Source organism: Bombina bombina, chromosome 1 (assembly GCF_027579735.1).
Source record: "Bombina bombina isolate aBomBom1 chromosome 1, aBomBom1.pri, whole genome shotgun sequence".
NCBI lineage: Eukaryota > Metazoa > Chordata > Amphibia > Anura > Bombinatoridae > Bombina > Bombina bombina.
In genome coordinates this window covers 1,010,977,549-1,010,998,104 of record NC_069499.1, presented here as the reverse complement: position 1 = coordinate 1,010,998,104, position 20,556 = coordinate 1,010,977,549, and the positions used below count along the sequence as shown (strand labels likewise).

The 20,556-nt window shown below is 40.0% G+C and overlaps 1 protein-coding gene across 1 annotated transcript in view; it reads left to right on the top strand.

Annotated features, from left to right (window-relative positions):
- TOP1 (DNA topoisomerase I) overlaps positions 1-20,556 on the top strand; it is a 268,572-nt gene that overhangs the window by 192,030 nt on the left and 55,986 nt on the right. Inside the window, exons 14-15 of the mRNA XM_053714593.1 lie at positions 5,512-5,655; positions 5,757-5,942. Coding sequence (XP_053570568.1) covers positions 5,512-5,655; positions 5,757-5,942 — 330 coding nt within the window. The remainder of the gene's footprint in view (positions 1-5,511; positions 5,656-5,756; positions 5,943-20,556) is intronic.

Below are 20,556 nucleotides of genomic sequence, written 5' to 3'. Positions count from 1 at the left end.
ACCTTGCAAGACATTGTTACCCACATATCCTCTGCGGTAACTGATGCGTTGTCTGCTTTTCCCATGCCGCAGGGAAAGCGCAAGAGGAAATGTAAGGTTTCTGACAGCCGTGGCTATTCCGTATGTTCCCTCCCAGAAGAAGAGGAGAAAGATACTTCGGTAGCATCTGAGGGTAAAATCTCAGTGTTATTCCTTTTTCTGATGCTGAAGTTGTATCCTTCAGGTTTAAGCTAGAACACCTCTGTTATTTAAGGAGGTTTTGGCCACCTTGGACGACTGACACGACTGCCATAGTCAATCCTAAGAAGTCTAGTAAGCTAAACAAATACTATATTGTATCTTCCACGGTGGAGGTTTTTCCTGTACCAGACCAGGCTACAGAGATTATTGCTCGGGAATGGGAGAGACCTGGTATCCCTTTTTCTCCATCCCCAATTTTTAAGAAGATGTTTCCAATAACTAACTCTATCAAGGAGTCTTGGCAGACGGTCCCCAAGGTGGAAGGGACAATTTAAACTTTAGCTAAGTGAACCACTATCCCCATAGAGGATAACTGTTCTTTTAAGGATACTATGGATAAGAAGTTGGAAGGGTTACTTAAGAAGTATGTACATCAGGGTTTACAATGGCAACCTGCAGTATGTATTGTTACCGTCACCAGTGCGGCAGTATGTATTGCTACCGTCACCAGTGCGGCTGCATACTGGTTTGATGCGTTTGATTCTATTCAGACAGATACCCCCCCCTTGAAGAGATCTAGGATAGGATCAATGCCTTAAAGTTGTCCAATTCCTTTATTATGAATGCTTCTTTGCAAGTTAATAAGTTGGGAGCAAAGTTTTCTGGCTTTGCCATACTGGCCCGCAGAGCTTTTATGGTTGAAGTCCTGGTCTGCGGATGTGTCGTCTAAGCTTTTGGTGATTCCCTACAAGGGTAAGACTTTGTTTGGGCCGGGTTTGGCTGAAATTATTTTAGACATTACGGGAGGAAAGGTCTCATTTCCTCCCTCAGGATAAGAGGAATAAGCAGAAAGGACGTCAGAGTAATTTTCGTTCCTTTCGAAACTTTAAAGGTAAGCCTTCCTCTCCCTCTGCAAAACAGGAACAGTCCAATCAGTCTTGGAACAAGGGAAGTAATCTAAGAAGCCCGTTTATGACTCAGTCAGCATGAAGGGTCTGCCCCCGATCTGGGAGCAGATCTTGTGGGGGGGGCAGACTTTCTTTCTTCGCTCAGTCCTGGGTTCGGGATGTTCTTTATCCCTGGGAGGTGGACATTGTGTCCCAGGGATACAAACTAGAGTTCAAGACCTTTCCTCCCAGGGGCAGGTTTCTGCTCTCAAGATTATCTGTAGACCAGATAAAGAGGCGTTCTTACACTGTGTTTGGGACCTTTCTGTCCTGGGAGAGAGAGTTCCCGTTCCAGTACAGAAACAGGGTCTGGGATTCTTCTCCAATCTGTGGTTCCCAAAAAAGAGGGAACTTTCAGACCGATTTTAGATCTCAAAAGTCTAAACAAGTTCCTCGGAGTACCGTCCTTCAAGATGGAAACTATTCGTTCCATTCTTCCCTTGGTTCAAGAGGGTCAATTTATGACAACAGTAGATTTAAAGGATGCGTACTTGCATGTGCCCATCCACAGGGATCATTACAAGTTTCTGAGGTTCGCGTTTCTAGACAAACACTTTCAGTTTGTGGCTCTTCCATTCAGCCTTGCCACAGCTCCCAGAATTTTCTCAACGGTCCTGGGAGCACTGTTGGTGGTGCTCCGGTTGCAGGGAATTGCAGTGGTGCCTTATCTGGACGACATTCTTGTTCAGACTCCATGTTTTCAACAAGCAAACTCCCACACAGAGATTTTCTGCGCTCTCACGGATGGAAGGTGAATTTGGGAAAGGGTTCCTTGATTCCAGCTACAAGGGTAGTGTTCTTGAGAACCATAATAGATTCCTTATCAATGAAGATATTTCTGACAGAGGTCAGAAAACCAAAGATCTTCGACTCTTGTCTTGCCCATCAGTCCTCTCCTCTGCCGTCAGTGGCCCAATGTATGGAGGTGATTGGTCTGATGGTAGCTGTCATGGACATCATTCCATTTGCCCGGTTCCATCTCAGACCTCTGCAGTTATGCATGCTCAGACAATGGAACAGGGATTATGCAGATCTGTCTCCACGATTACAACTGAATCAGGCGACAAGAGATTCTCTTGGTGGTTGTCTCAGGAACATCTCTCCCAGGGAACTTGCTTCCGCAGACCTACCTGGGTGATTGTGACCACGGATGTCAGCCTGCTGGGATGGGGAGCAGTCTGGGGCTCGCTAAAGGCTTAGGGGTTATGGACTTTGGAGGAGTCAGTTCTCCTCATAAACATCCTAGAGCTGAGGGCAATCTTCAATGCTCTTCTTCTGACCTGGCCTCAGTTAGCTTCAGCCTGGTTTATCAGGTTCCAGTCGGACAACATAACTTCAGTGGCTTACATCAACCATCAGGGAGGAATTTGGAGTTCCTTGGCCATGACAGAGGTAGTCAAGATTATTCAGTGGGCGGAGACACACAACTGCTGTCTATCTGCAATTAACATTCCAGGAGTGGACAATTGGGAAGCGGATTTTCTGAACAGACAGACCTTTCACACGGGCGAGTGGGAACTCCACCCGGAGGTGTTTTCCAGTCTGATCCTCATGGGGACAGCCGGAGCTGGATATCATGGCATCTCGACAGAATGCAGAGGTACGGGTCGAGGTCAAGGGATCCTCAGGCTGTACTGATAGATGCTCTGTCAGTTCCTTGGAATTTCAGTCTAGCATATCTATTTCCTCCGCTTGCTCTCCTTCCACGGGTCATTGCTTGAATCAAACAGAAGTCATCGGTGATCTTCATTGCACCGGCGTGGCCTCGCACTATCTGGTATGCAGACCTATTGGAGATGTCGTCTTTCACCTTGGAGACTTCCACTGAGGAAGGACCTTCTACTTCAAGGACCCTTCCTTCATCTAAATCTAGTTTCTCTGAAGCTGACTGCTTGGAGATTGAACGCTTAATTCTATCTAAGCGTGGGTTTTCGGAGTCAGTCATTAAGACCTTGATTCTGGCTCGTAAGCCTGTGACGAGAAAGATTTACCATAAGATATGGCGCAGATATCTGTTCTGGTGTGAATCCAAGGGGTTCTCGTGGAGTAGTCGGGATTCCTAGAATTTTGTCCTTTCTCCAGGAGGGTCTGGAGAAGGGTTTGTCTGCGAGTAATTTGAAGGGTCAAATATCTGCCTTATCTATATTGTTACATAAACGTCTGGCTGATGTACCAGATGTGCAATCTGTCAGGCCTTGGTCAGAATCAGGCCTGTGTTCAAATCTGTTACTCCTCCCTGGAGTCTTAACTTTTTTTCTTAAAGTTCTTCAGCAAGGCTCCGTTTGAACCTATGCATTCCTTAGATATTAAGATGCTATCTTGGAAAGTTTTGTTTCTTGTTGCAATTTCCTCTGCTCATAGAATCTCTCGGCATTGCAGTGTGAATCCCCTTACCTTATTTTTCATTCAGATAAGGTAGTTCTGCGTTCAAAGTGTGGTTTCGGATAGGAATATTAATCAAGAAATCGTTGTTCCTTCCCTGTGTCCTAACCCTTCTTCTCATAAAGAGCGTTTACTGCACAACCTAGATGTGGTGCATGCGTTGAAATACTATTTACAGGCGACTAAGGATTTTCCCCAGTCTTCTGCCTTGTTTGTCGCTTTCTCTGGGAAATGCAAGGGTCAGAAAGCTACGGCTACTTCTTTCTTTGTGGCTGAGGAGTATAATTCGTTTGGCCTATGAAACTGCTGGACAGCAGCCTCCTGAGAGAATCACGGCTCATTCCACAAGGGCTGTTTCTTCCTCCTGGGAATTCAAAAATGAAGCTTCTGTGAAACAGATTTGCAAGGCTGCAACTTGGTCATCTCTACACACTTTTTTTTTTTTTTTTTTTTAAGAAGTTTGATACTTTTGCCTTGGCCGAGGCTTCTTTTGGGAGAAGGGTTCTTCAAGCAGTGGTGCCTTCTGTTTAGTTTCCCTGTCTTGTCCCTCCCTTATCTGTGTCCTCTAGCTTGGGTATTGATTCCCAATAGTAATTACTGATGATCCGTGGACTGTGTCATTTAGAAAGAAAACGAAATTTATGCTTACCTGATTTATTTCTTGACACGGTGAGTACATGGCCCGCCCTGTATTTTTTTAGACAAGTTTTTTTTTTTTTTTTTTTTTTTTTTTTGTAAACCTCAGGCACCTCCTGCACCTTGTGTTGCTTCCTTTCTCTCCTTTTCCTTTGGCTGAATGACTGGGGGTTGTTGGAAGGGAAGTGATACTTAAAAGCTTTGCTGTGGTGCTCTTTGCCTCGTTCTGCTGGCCAGGAGTGATATTACCAATAGTAATTACTGATGATCTGTGGACTCACCGTGTCAAGAAATAAATTGATCAGGTAAGCATAAATTTAGTTTTTCTCTGGAAAGCGTAAAGGTCAGAAGAACACTTCTACTTCTCTTTTCCTCTGGTTAAGAAGTATGATTCGTTTGGCTTATGAGACTGCTGGACAGCAGCCTCCTGAGGAAATTGCGGCTCATTCCCGTCTCCTCATCTTGGTTTTTCAAAAATGAAGCTTCTGTAGAACAAATTTGTTACTTTTTGCCTCGGCTGAGGCCTCTTTTGGGAGACAGGTTCTTCAAGCGGTGTGGTGCCTTCTGTTTAGGTCCTCCTGCCTTGTTCTCCCCCCTGTTCATTCTGTGATCTCTGGCTTGGGTATTGGTTCCCACTAGTAATTGCAATGTCGTTGTGGATTATCCATGTTTTAAGAAAGAAAACAAAGTTTATGCTTAGCTGATAAATTTAATTATTTCTGGACATGGAGAGTCCACGGTCCCGCCCTCTTTCTTTTATCATAATTCAGCATTTTTTTTTTTGTAAACCTCAGGCACCCTTTTCACCCTTGTGTTTATTCTTATTCCATTATTTTTTGGCTGAATAACTGGGGATTATGGGTAAGGGAAGTTGCACTTAAAGGGATACTAAACCCAAATTGTATCTTTCATGATTCGGATAGAGCATACAATTTTAAGCAGCTTTCTAATTTACTTCTATTCTTCATTCTTTTGCTATCTTTATTCTAAAAAGCAGGAATAAAAGCTTTGGAGCTAGCCCATTTTTAGGTTGAGAACCTAGGTTGCGCTTGCTGATTGGATGCCTAAATGCAGGCACAAATCAGCAAGCCCTATACAGGGTACTGAACAAAAAAAGCCTTTTCAAATAAAGATAGCAAGAGAACGAAAAAAAAAAATAGGAGTAAATTAGAGCAATTTTAAACAAGCAAAATCACGAATCCTTTTAACAGCTTTGCTGGGGTGCTCTTTGCCGCCTCCTGCTGGCCAGGAGTTGGATATCCCCTTAGTAATTGGAATGACGTTGTGGACTCAATGTTCGGAAAGAGATAAATTTATTAGGTAAGCATGAATATATTTTTACCCCCCCCCCCCCCCACTACTATAGGGAGAAAAGGACTGGCAAAAATATGAAGTTGCCCGAAGACTGAAGAAATGCGTTGACAAGATTCGCAATACATACCGTGAGGACTGGAAGTCCAAAGAAATGAAGGCCAGACAGAGATCAGTGGCTTTATACTTTATAGATAAGGTGAGGACTGGTACCCAACTGTTTGTTTGCTAGTATTAATTTTACCTTAACCTACAATCTTGTCATATTTGTATCTTGTATATTGCTCCATTTCTTCACAGCTTGCTCTGAGAGCTGGAAATGAAAAGGAAGAGGGTGAGACAGCTGACACAGTTGGTTGTTGCTCTTTGCGTGTGGAGCACATAAATCTCCACCCCGAGATGGATGGCCAGGAGTTTGTTGTTGAATTTGACTTTCCCGGTAAAGATTCTATCCGCTACTATAACAAAGTGCCAGTGGAGAAGAGGGTAAGAACCTAGGATAGCTGTTATGCAGAAATATAACTAATACAATAAATAATTTGTATATGCTACAGCTTGGCTTGAGGTTAAAGGGACACTGAACCTAAATTTTTTCTTTCATTATTCAGATAGAGCATGAAATATTAAACAACTTTCTAATTTACTCCTATTAATTTTTCTTCGTTCTCTTGATATCTTTATTTTAAAAGCAGGAATGTAAATCTTGGCAGCTAGCCCATTTTTGGTTCAGCACCATGGATAGCGCTTGGTTATTGGAGGCTGACATTTAGCCACCAATAAGCAAGCATAATTTCTTTCATGTAATTGGCAAGAGTCCATGAGCTAGTGACGTATGGGATATACAATCCTACCAGGAGGGGCAAAGATTCCCAAACCTCAAAATGCCTATAAATACACCCCCCACCACACCCACAATTCAGTTTTACAAACTTTGCCTCCTATGGAGGTGGTGAAGCAGAGGCGTAACTAGAAACCACAGGGCCCAGGTGCAAGAATCTAAGAAGGGGCCCCCCACCACCCCTCCCCACTCCAAAAAAAGGTGAATTTAATACTTTTTTTTTTTTTTTTTACATTTAACACAGAAAAAAAATGTGAATCAGATTACATGTCTGCAAAAGGAGGTACCCTGTGCCCACAGTCTTTGAGATGGTCTAGCCCCCTATTACTGTATATAGTGACACTATTTAACCCCCCAGTACTGTATATAGTAAGTTAGTGACACAGTCTGTAATCTGCCAGTGAGATGGCTGGCCTGATCCTACCCACACAGTACTTTATAAAGTGACCACAGTAGTCAGTGACATGGTCCATCCCCCATACTGTATATAGTGGTACTGTATAGTGACACTGTTTACCCCCTGCCCCCCCCCCCCCCCCATGCTGTAGTAACAAGGTCTGTAATTTGCTGGTTCCACAAACATACACAAACACACATACATACATACACAGTCACATACATACACAGTCACATACATACACAGTCACATACATACACAGTCACATACATACACAGTCACATACATACACAGTCACATACATACACAGTCACATACATACACAGTCACATACATACACAGTCACATACATACACAGTCACATACATACACACCAATGGGTTAAACAGAAACACTAACCCCTGTAGTCATGTCACACTCACATGATATCATTGCAGGCAGTGATGGGTTAAAGTTTTTTATTTAAAAAAAAAAAATATATATATATATATTTTAGCTGGGCCCCCACCCTCGGGCCCAGTCGCACCTGCGACCTCTGCACCCCCTGTAGTTTCGCCCCTGTGGTGAAGTAAGTTTGTGCTAGATTTCTATGTTGATATGCGCTTCTCTGCTTTTTTTGAAGCCCGGTTCCTCTTAGTGCAGTGAATGACAGAGGGATGTGAAGGGAGTATTACCTATTGAATACAATGGTCATCCTAACGGGGATCTATTTCATAGGTTCTCTGTTATCGGTTGTAGAGATTAATCTCCTCCCTCACTTTTCAGATCGACGATATACTCTTATATACCATTACCTCTGCTGACTATCGTTTCAGTACTGGTTTGGCTATCTACTTTATGTAGATGAGTGTCTTTTGGTAAGTATGTTTCCTTTATTTAAGACACTCTCAGCTATGGTTTGGCACTTTATATTTAAAGTTCTAAATATATGTTTGTACTTATATTTGCCATGATTCAGGTTTATCAGTATATTTCCTTTTTGCAGACTTTCAGTTTCATATTTGGGAAATGCATATATAAAAAAAAAAAAAAAATTCTTACCTGAAGTTTTCAAATTGACTCTCTTTTCAAAATTGCAGGCTGTTAGGCTCGCATGAGCTCAAAACGCTTTAATTTATTGCGTCATTCTTGGTGCGAGAATTAAGTTGACTTAATTTCGTAATTTCCGGCGTCTTAGTTGGCTCAGTTTTTTTCACGTAGTTGCGTCATCTATGACGCTTGTGTTTGTTGGACGTTCTTGGCGCCAAAAAATATTTTGTCAGTTGGGCGTCATACTTGGCGCCAAACTTTTTGACATTCATTTCTTTTTGTTTCTGGTTTCCAGAGGCTTATTTTGTTTTGCATTTCTTTCCCCCCAAATTGATCATTTTGCTTTATGTTATTTTTTCTCTTACATATTGCAAGATGTCTCAAACTGACCCTGTTTCAGAATCTACTACTGGAATCCTGATGCCGGTTTTACCAAAGCTAAGTGCATTTGTTGTAAACTTGTGGTAACTGTTCCTCCGGCTGTAATTTGTGATAGTTGTCATGACAAACTTTTACATGCAGACAATATTTCCATTAGTAGTAGTCCATTACCTGTTGCTGGTCCTTTAACATCTAATGCTCAGGATATTCCTATTAATGTGAGAATTTTTTTTCGAATTCCATTCAGAAGGCTTTGTCTGTCTTACCGCCTTCTAATAAACGTAAAAGGTCTTTCTCTTGTTAAGTGTATCCAGTCCACGGATCATCCATTACTTGTGGGATATTCTCCTTCCCAACAGGAAGTTGCAAGAGGATCACCCACAATAGAGCTGCTATATAGCTCCTCCCCTAACTGTCATATCCAGTCATTCTCTTGCAAGCCTCAACCAAGATGGAGGTCGTAAGAGGAGTGTGGTGTTTTATACTTTTTCCAAATTTTACAAATTTGATACTTTTGCTTCTTCGGAGGCTGTTTTTGGGAGAAAGGTTCTTCAGGCAGTGGTTCCTTCCGCTTAATCCTGCCTTGTCCCTCCCATCATCCGTGTACTTTAGCTTTGGTATTGGTATCCCACAAGTAATGGCTGATCCGTGGACTGGATACACTTAACAAGAGAAAACATAATTTATGCTTACCTGATAAATTTATTTCTCTTGTAGTGTATCCAGTCTACGGCCCGCCCTGTCCTTTTAAGGCAGGTCTAAATTTTAATTAAACTACAGTCACCACTGCACGACTATGGTTTCTCCTTTCTCTGTTTGTTTTCGGTCGAATGACTGGATATGACAGTTAGGGGAGGAGCTATATAGCAGCTCTGCTGTGGGTGATCCTCTTGCAACTTCCTGTTGGGAAGGAGAATATCCCACAAGTAATGGATGATCCGTGGACTGGATACACTACAAGAGAAATAAATTTATCAGGTAAGCATAAATTATGTTTTTAAAACTTCTCATAAAATTGATGAATTTCTAAATGACCGACAACATTCTGATTTATCTATCTCTGATGAGGATCTATCTGGTTCAGATGATTCTGCCTCAGATATTGACACTGACAAATCTTCATATTTGTTTAAAATGGAGTATATTCGTTCCTTATTAAAGGAGGTGTTGATTGCATTAGATATGGAGGAGACTAGTCCTCTTGATATTAAAACTAATAAGTTTAAATTCGGTTTTTAAACCTCATGTAGTTATTCCTTAAGTTTTTCCAGTTCCTGATGCTATTTCAGATGTGATTTCTAGGGAATGGAATAGACTGGGTACTTATACTCCTTCTTCAAGGTTTAAGAAATTGTATCCTTTGCCGTCTGATAGATTGGAGTTTTGGGAAAAGAACCCAAAGTTGATGGGGCCATCTCTACTCTTGCTAAGCGTACTACTATTCCTACGGCAGATAGTACTTCTTTTAAAGATCCTTTAGATAGGAAACTTGAATCCTATCTAAGGAAGGATTATTTATGTTCAGGTCATCTTCTTAGGCCTGCTATTTCTTTAGCTGATGTTGCAGCTGCTTCAACGTTTTGGTTGGAAACCTTAGCGCAACAAGTACCAGATCATAATGTGTATAGCATTGTTACGTTAATTTAACATGCTAATTTTCATTTGTGATGCCATTTTTATATCATTAGAATTGAGGTTAGATATATCTAGCTATTTTAGCTAGAAGAGCTTTATGGCTTAAATCTTGGAATGCTGATATGACTTCTAAATCAATGTTGCTATCTCTCTCTCTTTCCAAGGTAATACATTATTTGGTTCTCAGTTGGATTCAATTATTTCAACTGTCACTGGGGGGAAGGGACCTTTTTTGCCTCAGGATAAAAAATCTACAGGTAAATTTAAGGCTGCTAACTGTTTTCATTCCTTTCGACAAATTAAGGAACAGAAACCTGATCCTTCCCCTAAGGGAACGGTTTCCGATTGGAAGCCTTCTTCAGTCTAGAATAAATCCAAGCCATTTAAAAGATCAAAATCAGCCCCCAAGTCTGTATGAAGGTGCGGCCCTCATTCCATCCCAGCTGGTAGGGGGCAGACTAAGATTTTTCAAGGATGTTTGGATCAATTCAGTCCAAAATCATTGGATTCAGAACATTTGTATCTCAGGGGTAGAGAATAGGTTTCAAAGTAAGGCTGTCTGTGAGAAGTTTCTTTATCTCACGCATTCCAGTGAGCCCAGAAAAAGCTCAGGCTTTCCTGAAGTGAGTTTCAGACCTAGAGTTGTCTGGGGTAATTGTGCCAGTTCCTTTTCAGGAACGGGTTCTGGGGTTTTATTCAAATCTGTTAATTGTCCCAAAGAAGGAGAATTCTTTCAGTTCTGGATCTAAAAATTTTGAATAGTTATGTAAGAATACCAACTTTCAAGATGGTGACTATAAGGACTATTCTGCCTTTTGTTCAGCAAGGGCATTATATGTCCACAATAGACTTACAGGATGCATATCTTCATATTCCGATTCATCCAGATCACTATCAGTTCCTGAGATTCTCTTTTCTAGACGAGCATTACCAATTTATTGCTCTTCCTTTTGGCCTAGCAACAGCTCCAAGGATCTTTTCAAAGGTTCTCGGTGCCCTACTCTCTGTAATCAGAGAGCGGGGTATTGCGGTGTTTCCTTATTTGGATGATATCTTGGTACTTGCTCAGTATTTACATTCTGCAGAATCTCACACGAATCAACTAGTGTTTCTTCAAAGACATGGTTGGAGGATCAATTTACCAAAAAGTTCTTTGATTCATCAGACAAGGGTAACCTTTTTAGGATTCTATATAGATTCAGTATCCATGACTTTGTCTCTAACAGTGAAAAAAAAAAGTCTGAAATTGGTTTCAGCTATGTGCATGGAGGTTTTAGGTCTCATGACTGCAGCATCGGATGCGATCCCTTTTGCTCATTTTCATGAGACCTCTTCAGCTTTGTATGCTGAACAAATGGTGCAGGGATTATACAAAGATATCACAATTAATATCCTTAAATCCCAATGTTAGACTATCTCTGATTTGGTGGTTAGATCACCATCGTTTAGTTCAAGGGGTCTCTTTTGTTCGTCCAACCTGGACTGTGATCACAACAGATGCGAGTCTTTCAGGTTGGAGAGCTGTCTGGGGATCTCTGACAGCACAAGGGGTTTATAAATCTCAAGAGGCGAGATCACCAATCAATATTTCTTTCATGTAATTAGCAAGAGTCCATGAGCTAGTGACGTATGGGATATACATTCCTACCAGGAGGGGCAAAGTTTCCCAAACCTCAAAATGCCTATAAATACACCCCTCACCACACCCACAAATCAGTTTTACAAACTTTGCCTCCTGTGGAGGTGGTGAAGTAAGTTTGTGCTAGATTCTACGTTGATATGCGCTCCGCAGCAGGTTGGAGCCCGGTTTTCCTCTCAGCGTGCAGTGAATGTCAGAGGGATGTGAAGAGAGTATTGCCTATTTGAATTCAATGATCTCCTTCTACTGGGTCTATTTCATAGGTTCTCTGTTATCGGTTGTAGAGATTCATCTCTTACCTCCCTTTTCAGATCGACGATATACTCTTATATATACCATTACCTCTACTGATTCTCGTTTCAGTACTGGTTTGGCTTTCTACTACATGTAGATGAGTGTCCTGGGGTAAGTAAGTCTTATTTTCTGTGACACTCTAAGCTATGGTTGGGCACTTTTTTATAAAGTTCTAAATATGTGTTTAAACATTTATTTGCCTTGATTCAGGATGTTCAACGTTCCTTATTTTCAGACAGTCAGTTTCATATTTGGGATAATGCATATGAATAATTCAATTTTTTTCTTACCTTAAAATTGACTTTTTTTCCTGTGGGCTGTTAGGCTCGCGGGTGCTGAAAATGCTTCATTTTATTGCGTCATTCTTGGCGCAAAAAATTTCTTGTCATTTCCGGCGTCATACGTGTCGCCGGAAGTTGCGTAATTTTTTTGACGTTTTTGCGCCAAAAAATGTCGGCGTTACCGGATGTGGCATTTAGGCGCCAAATAATGTGGGTGGCTTTTTTGGCGCTAAAAAATTTGAGCGTCATTGTTGTCTCCACAATATTTAAGTCTCATTATCTATTGCTTCTGGTTGCTAGAAGCTTGTTCATTGGCATTTCTTTCCCATTCCTGAAACTGTCAATTTTGCTTTATATGTTGTTTTTTCTATTACATATTGCAAGATGTCTCAAATGTCTCAGAAGCCACTTTTGGAAAAACGCTTAACTGAGTTTCAGTTCTAGCAAAGCTAAGTTCATTTATTTTAAATGTTATAAATGTTTATCTTTAGCTATGGTTTGTAATAAGATATTATGTTATACTTTTACATGCGGAATCCATTAGTATTTATGCTTTATATATTTTCTTTTCTTACAAGAAATATTTAGAAGACTTATAAGAAATATTTTTCTGATTCTATGTTAAAGGCTTTGTCTGACTTCGTGCCTTCTAATAAAATTTTTAGGTCGTTTTCACTTCTTTTTTAATTATTGAAGTTTCAAATGACCAACATACTGATTTATCCTTCTCTGATTTTTTTTTTTCTCTTTCAGAAATTTTCTTCATCAGATATTGACACTAACAAATCTACTTTTTTATTATTTTTCTATTATTAAAGTACATTTGTTCTTTGTTGAAAAGGTGTTGATTATTTTGGATATTAAGGTAACTAGTTCTTTAAGACTAGCTGACATTATTTCTGCCTATTTATTTCTTCTGTGTTTTCAGAGGTTTTCTTTGCTATTCCCTATACTAGGGAATGGAATAGGCTGAGAATTTTCTTTTATTCCTTCTTCAAAGGTTTTTAACTATATTCTTTGCCAGCAGTTAAACTCAATTTGGAGGGTTCTCCAATTTATTGGGGCTATCTCTAATTCTACTAATTATGCTATTGTTTCTATAGCAAAATAGTATTTATTTTCCTTTAGATAGTTGTATCTTATTTATGGAAAATTATTTAGTTTCAGGTACTTTTCTTGGTCCTGTGATTTATTTGGATATTGCAATTGCTTCATTTTCTCTGTTTACTTTAAGATCAAGTATCAGATTATGATTTATTTTAGCATTGTTAAAGGGACAACATTTACTAGACTAGGTGCTGTTGCATTTGTCTTGTTGTTTTGCATTTATTGATTATGCAAGTCCACTGTATTGGCTGGTCCTTTAAACTGGTCTATCATGCTAATAATTTCATTTGTGTCTTCATTTTATTGAATATTTTCGCAAATGAGGATTAATCCTCAGGCGGAAGCAGTGGATGCATTGTCACTTCCTTGGAAGTATCATCCTGCTTATATCTTTCCGCCTCTAGTTCTTGTTCCAAGATTCTAAAAGAGCGTTCGTTTATTCTGCTGGTGGCTCCAGCATGGCCTCACAGGTTTTGGTATGCAGATCTTGTCCGGACGGCCACTTGCCAACCGTGGACTCTTCCGTTAAGACCAGACCTTCTATCGTAAGGTCCTTTTTTTCCATCAGGATCTCAAATCCTTAAATTCGAAGGTATGGAGATTGAATGCTTGATTCTCAGTCATAGAAGGTTTCTCTGACTCTGTGATTAATACTATGTTATAGGCTCGTAAAACTGTATCTAGGAAGATATGTTATCGAGTCTGGAAGATTTACATTTCTTGGTGTTTTTCTCATCATTTTTCTTGGCATTCTTTTAGAATTCCTAGAATTTTACAGTTTCTTCAGGATGGTTTGGATAAGGTTTGTCTGCAAGTTCCTTGAAAGGTCAAATCTCTGCTGTTTCTGTTCTTTTTCACAGAAAGATTGCTAGTCTTCCTGATATTCATTGTTTTGTACAAGCTTTGGTTCGTATTAAACCTGTCATTAAGTCAATTTCTCCTCCTTGGAGTTTGAAATTTGGTTCTGGGGGCTCTTCAAGCTCCTCCGTTTGAACCTATGCATTCGCTGGACATTAAATTACTTTCTTGGAAAGTTTTTTGTTTCTTTTGGCCATCTCTTCTGCTAGAAGAGTTTCTGAATTATCTGCTCTTTCTTGTGAGTCTCCTTTTCTGATTTTTCATCAGGATAAGGCGGTGTTGCGAACTTCTTTTAAATTTTTACCTAAGGTTGTGAATTCTAACAACATTAGTAGAGAAATTGTGGTTCCTTTATTGTGTCCTACTCCTAAGAATTCTAAGGAAAAGTCGTTGCATTCTTTGGATGTAGTTAGAGCTTTGAAATATTGTGTTGAAGCTACTAGGATTTCCGAAAGACTTCTAGTCTATTTGTTATCTTTTCCGGTTCTAGGAAAGGTCAGAAGGCTTCTGCCATTTCTTTGGCATCTTGGTTAAAATTTTTGTTTCATCATGCCTATGTCGAGTCGGGTAAAACTCCGCCTCAAAGGATTACAGCTCATTCTACTAGGTCAGTTTCTACTTCCTGGGCGTATAGGAATGAAGCTTCAGTTGATCAGATTTGCAAAGCAGCCACTTGGTCTTCTTTGCATACTTTTACTAATTCTACCATTTTGATGTGTTTTCTTCTTCTGAAGCAGTTTTTGGTAGAAAAATACTTCAGGCAGCTGTTTCAGTTTGATTCTTCTGCTTATAATTTCAGTTTTTTTTCATTATAAGATTTAAACTTTATTTTGGGTGTGGATTTTTTTCTGCGGAATTGGCTGTCTTTATTTTATCCCTCCCTCTCTAGTGACTCTTGCGTGGAAAGATCCACATCTTGGATAGTCATTATCCCATACGTCACTAGCTCATGGACTCTTGCTAATTACATGAAAGAAAACATAATTTATGTAAGAACTTACCTGATAAATTCATTTCTTTCATATTAGCAAGAGTCCATGAGGCCCACCCTTTTTTGTGGTGGTTATGATTTTTTTGTATAAAGCACAATTATTCCAATTCCTTGTTTTTTTATGCTTTCGCACTTTTTTTCTTATCACCCCACTTCTTGGCTATTCGTTAAACTGATTTGTTGGTGTGGTGAGGGGTGTATTTATAGGCATTTTGAGGTTTGGGAAACTTTGCCCCTCCTGGTAGGAATGTATATCCCATACGTCACTAGCTCATGGACTCTTGCTAATATGAAAGAAATTAATTTATCAGGTAAGTTTACATAAATTATGTTTTTGAAACTCTGTGCGATTCTCAGAGCTCTTCAGTTTTGGCCTCTACTGAAGAGAGAACCGTTTATTTTTTTTTCAGACAGACAATGTCACAACTGTGGCGTATGTCAATCATCGGGGTGGGACACACAGTCCTCAGGCTATGAAATAAGTATCTCGGATACTTGCTTGGGCGGAATCCAGCTCCTGTCTAATCTCTGCGGTCCATATCCCAGGGATAGACAATTGGGAAGCGGATTATCTGTCGTAAGACTTTACATCCGGGAGAATGGTCTCTTCACCCAGATGTGTTTTTTCAGATTGTTCAGATGGAGGGGGGCTTCCAGAAATAGATCTGATGGCTTCTCATCTAAACGGGAAACTTCCCAGGTATCTGTCCAGGGATCTCAGGCGGAAGCAGTGGATGCGTTGACACTTCCTTGGAATTATCAACCTGCTTCTAGTTCTTATTCCAAGAGTGATTTCCAAAATCATAATAGAGCGTTCGTTTGTTCTGCTGGTGGCTCCAGCATGGCCACACAGGTTTTTGTATGCAGATCTTATTCGGATGTCAAGTTGCCAACCTTGCCACTTCCGTTAAGGCCAGACCTATCTCAAGGTCCTTTTTTCCATCAGGATCTCAAATCATTAAATTTGAAGGTATGGAGATTGAACGCTTAGTGCTTAGTCATAGAGGTTTCTCTGACTCAGTGATTAATACTATGTTGCAGGCTCTTAAATCTGTGTCTAGAAAGGTTTTTTATAGAGTTTGGAATACTTACATTTCATGGTGCTCCTCTCATAAATTCTCTTGGTATTCTTTTAGAATTCCTAGAATTTTACAGTTTCTTCAGGATGGTTTAAATAAGGGTTTGTCTGCAAGTTCCTTGAAAGGACCAATCTCTGCTCTTTCTGTTCCACAGGAAAATTGCTAATCTTCCTGATATTCATAGTTTTGTTCAGGCTTTGGTTCGTATCAGGCCTCTCCTCCTTGGAGTCTTTGGTTTTTAAGGCTTTACAGGCTCCTCCGTTTGAGCCTATGCATTCTCTGGACATTAAATTACTTTCTTGGAAAGTATTGTTCCTTTTGGCCATCTCTTCTGCTAGAAGAGTTTCTGAATTATCTGCTCTTTCTTGTGGCTCTCCTTTTCTGATTTTTCATCAGGATAAGGCAGTTTTGCGGACTTTGTTTAAATTTTTACCTAAAGTTGTGAACTCCAACAACATTAGTAGAGAAATTGTTGTCCCTTCTTTGTGTCCTAATCTTAAGACTTCTCTGGAGAGATCTTTACATTCTTTGGATGTGGTAAGAGCTTTGAAATATTATGTTGAGGCTACTAAAGATTTCAGGAAGACTTCTAGTCTATTTGTTAACTTCTCTGGTTCTAGGAAAGGTCAGAAGGCCTCTATTTCCTTGGCTTCTTGGTTAAAGCTTTTGATTCATCATGATTATTTGGAGTTGGGTAATTCCCTGCCTCTGAGGGTTACGCCTCATTCTACTAGGTCAGTTTCTGCTTCCTGGGCTTTTAAGATTGAAGCTTCTGTTGATCAGATTTGCAAAGCAGCAACTTGGTCTTCTTTGCATACTTTTACTAAATTATACCATTTTGATGTTTTTTCTTCTTCAGAAGCAGTTTTTGGTAGAAAAGTACTTCAGGCAGCTGTTTCAGTTTGATTCTTCTGCTTATAATTTCAGTTTTTTTCATTATAAGATTAAAACGTCTGATTTGGGTTGTAGATTAATTTTTCAGCAGAATTGGCTGTTATTTTTATCCCTCCCTCTCTAGTGACTCTTGCGTGGAGTTCCACATCTTGGGTATTTGCTATCCCATACGTCACTAGTTCATGGACTTTTGCCAATTACATGAAAGAAAACATAATTTATGGAAGAATTTACCTGATAAATTCATTTCTTTCATATTGGCAAGAGTCTGAGACCCTCCCTTTTTTTATGGTGGTTATGATTTTTTTGTATAAAGCACAATTATTCAAATTCCTTGTTGATGCTTTTGCTCCTTTCTTATCACCCCACTTCTTGGCTATTCGTTAAACTGAATTGTGGGTGTGGTGGGGCGGTGTATTTATAGGCATTTTGAGGTTTGGGAAACTTTGCCCCTCCAGGTAGGATTGTATATCCCATACGTCACTAGCTCATGGACTCTTGCCAATGTGAAAAATGAATTTATCAGGTAATTCTTACATAAATTATGTTTTAGGTTCTCAACCAAAAATGGGCTGTCTCCTGTGCATCACATTCCTGCTTTTTAAATAAAAATAGCAAGAGAACAAATAAAAATTAATAGGAGTAAATTAGAAAGTTAATTAAAATTGCATGCTCTCTCAATCATGAGAGAAAAATTTGGGTTTAGTGTCCCTTTAAACCTACACTTATTTTCCTCTTTCTTTCTAATGATACGAGTTCACTGATCATCTAATTAATATTGGGAATATCACTCCTGCCCAGCAGGAGGCGGACAAGAGCACCACAGCAAAGCTGTTAAATATCACCTCCCTTCCCTCCAACCCTAGTCATTCTCTTTCTCTGTTAGAGCAAGGAAGTGGTAAATTTAGGTGTTAATAAAATCTTGCTTGAAGAATCTTTTTTCCTATTTTTAAGCAGTGCAAGATTGTTCTGCTTTGTCCTAGGGTGTAGCCGTAGTCCATATTAGTCTCTTCAGTAGAGCAGTGGTGGCTTTCAAGCAATGGGAACTTGTTGGGTACAATCCTCACTGTGCCTCCTATGTATTTATGCTGCTCTAACCATGCAAGCCTGAGTAAGATTACTCAGTCTTTGTTTCAATCCACAGGTCCATGTGAGGGGAACTGGCTTCTCAAACCTAGTGAGCTGCCGTGCTGCCTGGCAGAAGGCTTTAAGGTAAGTGTTAACTTTATTTTTTTCTGGGACCTGCTACAGAGAAAATAGATAGCACTTTAACATACATATGGGACAAGTCACATTCGCCTATGATAGGGGAATGGTTATTTAGGGCAGCAGTAGCAGGCACTGGGGACGAGGAGACTCTTGGCTCAGTCATGATGGTGTGTTTTTTACTTTACTTCTGACAGCTGTGGTAATACATTTAGCCGATCCGGAGTTTCATGTGGTTACGCCGACGATGGGCGGAGTTAGCTATGGCGGCAGCTTCTATTGCGTGCCTTTTTTTTTTTTTTTTTTTTTTTTTTTTTGCCCTGTCTCACTTCCTGTGTTCCGTAGTGGGGAAAACGGCTGCGTCTCAGATTTAGCATTACGGTTACCGGACTATAATTTGTAAATAGTTGAGTCCGGATTTACAAATCTCCGTTAGCAGGCAGGTAAGCACCTCAGCAAGGCTAAGCTGAGGTGTAGAGTTGTCTGGCGTGTTTTTTTTTGGGGGGGGGGGCGCACTTTGTTTTTATTAAATAACAGAAAAATAAAGCAGTTATTTTTTTCGTTTTAAAATTTAAAGATTTTACATGTTCATTATGTTTTGATGCTAATGTAGAACCACCAATCCCTTTCTGTTCCTCATGTAATGAGAGAACTTTACATTACAGGGATAGACTTTCTTCTGTTAAGTGTGATCAGTCCACGGGTCATCATTACTTCTGGGATATTACTCCTCCCCAACAGGAAGTGCAAGAGGATTCACCCAGCAGAGCTGCATATAGCTCCTCCCCTCTACGTCACTCCCAGTCATTCTCTTGCACCCAACGACTAGATAGGATGTGTGAGAGGACTATGGTGATTATACTTAGTTTTATATCTTCAATCAAAAGTTTGTTATTTTAAAATAGCACCGGAGTGTATTATTACCTCTCTGGCAGAGTTTGAAGAAGAATCTACCAGAGTTTTGCTATGATTTTAGCCGGAGTAGTTAAGATCATATTGCTGTTCTCGGCCATCTGAGGAGTGAGGTAAACTTCAGATCAGGGGACAGCGGGCAGATGAATCTGCATAGAGGTATGTAGCAGTTTTTATTTTCTGACAATGGAATTGATGAGAAAATCCTGCCATACCGATATAATGTCATGTATGTATACTTTACACTTCAGTATTCTGGGGAATGGTACTTCACTAGAATTACACTGTAAGAAATACATAAAGCTGTTTAATAACTAGAGATTATGTTTAACGTTTTTGCTGGAATGTAAAATCGTTTTCATTTGCTGAGGTACTGTGTGAATAAATGTTTGGGCACTATTTTTCCACTTGGCAGTTGCTTAATCTGTTTTTCTGACAGTTTCTGTTCTCCCTCACTGCTGTGTGTGAGGGGCCGTTTTTTGGCGCTTTTACTATGCATCAAATATTTCAGTCAGCAACTCATTGTATTCCCTGCATGATCCGGTTCATCTCTACAGAGCTCAGGGGTCTTCAAAACTTATTTTGAGGGAGGTAATTTCTCTCAGCAGAGCTGTGAGAATTATAGTTTGACTGAGATAAAAAAACGTTTATTCTGTAATTTGTTTCCTGCTTTCAGAATTTGTTATCTTTGCTAATGGGATTAAACCTTTGCTAAAGTTGTGTTGTTTACAAGGATTGAGGCTATAACTGTTTCAATTTATTAATTTTCAACTGTCATAGATCTTCTGTGCTTCTTAAAGGCACAGTACATTTTAATATTATTCTAATTGAATTGTATTTCCAAGTTGCAAGTTTATTTGCTAGTGTGTTAAACATGTCTGATTCAGAGGATGATACCTGTGTCATTTGTTGCAATGCCAAAGTGGAGCCCAATAGAAATTTATGTACTAACTGTATTGATGCTACTTTAAATAAAAGTCAATCTGTACAAATTGAACAAATTTCACCAAACAACGAGGGGAGAGTTATGCCGACTAACTCGCCTCACGTGTCAGTACCTACATATCCCGCTCAGAGGGAGGTGCGTGATATTGTAGCGCCGAGTACATCTGGGCGGCCATTACAAATCACATTACAGGATATGGCTACTGTTATGACTGAGGTTTTGGCTAAATTACCAGAACTAAGAGGTAAGCGTGATCACTCTGGGGTGAGAACAGAGTGCGCTGATAATATTAGGGCCATGTCAGACACTGCGTCACAGGTGGCAGAACATGAGGACGGAGAACTTCATTCTGTGGGTGACGGTTCTGATCCAAACAGACTGGATTCAGATATTTCAAATTTTAAATTTAAACTGGAAAACCTCCGTGTATTACTAGGGGAGGTGTTAGCGGCTCTGAATGATTGTAACACAGTTGCAATACCAGAGAAAATGTGTAGGTTGGATAAATATTTTGCGGTACCGACGAGTACTGAGGTTTTTCCTATACCTAAGAGACTTACTGAAATTGTTACTAAGGAGTGGGATAGACCCGGTGTGCCGTTCTCACCCCCTC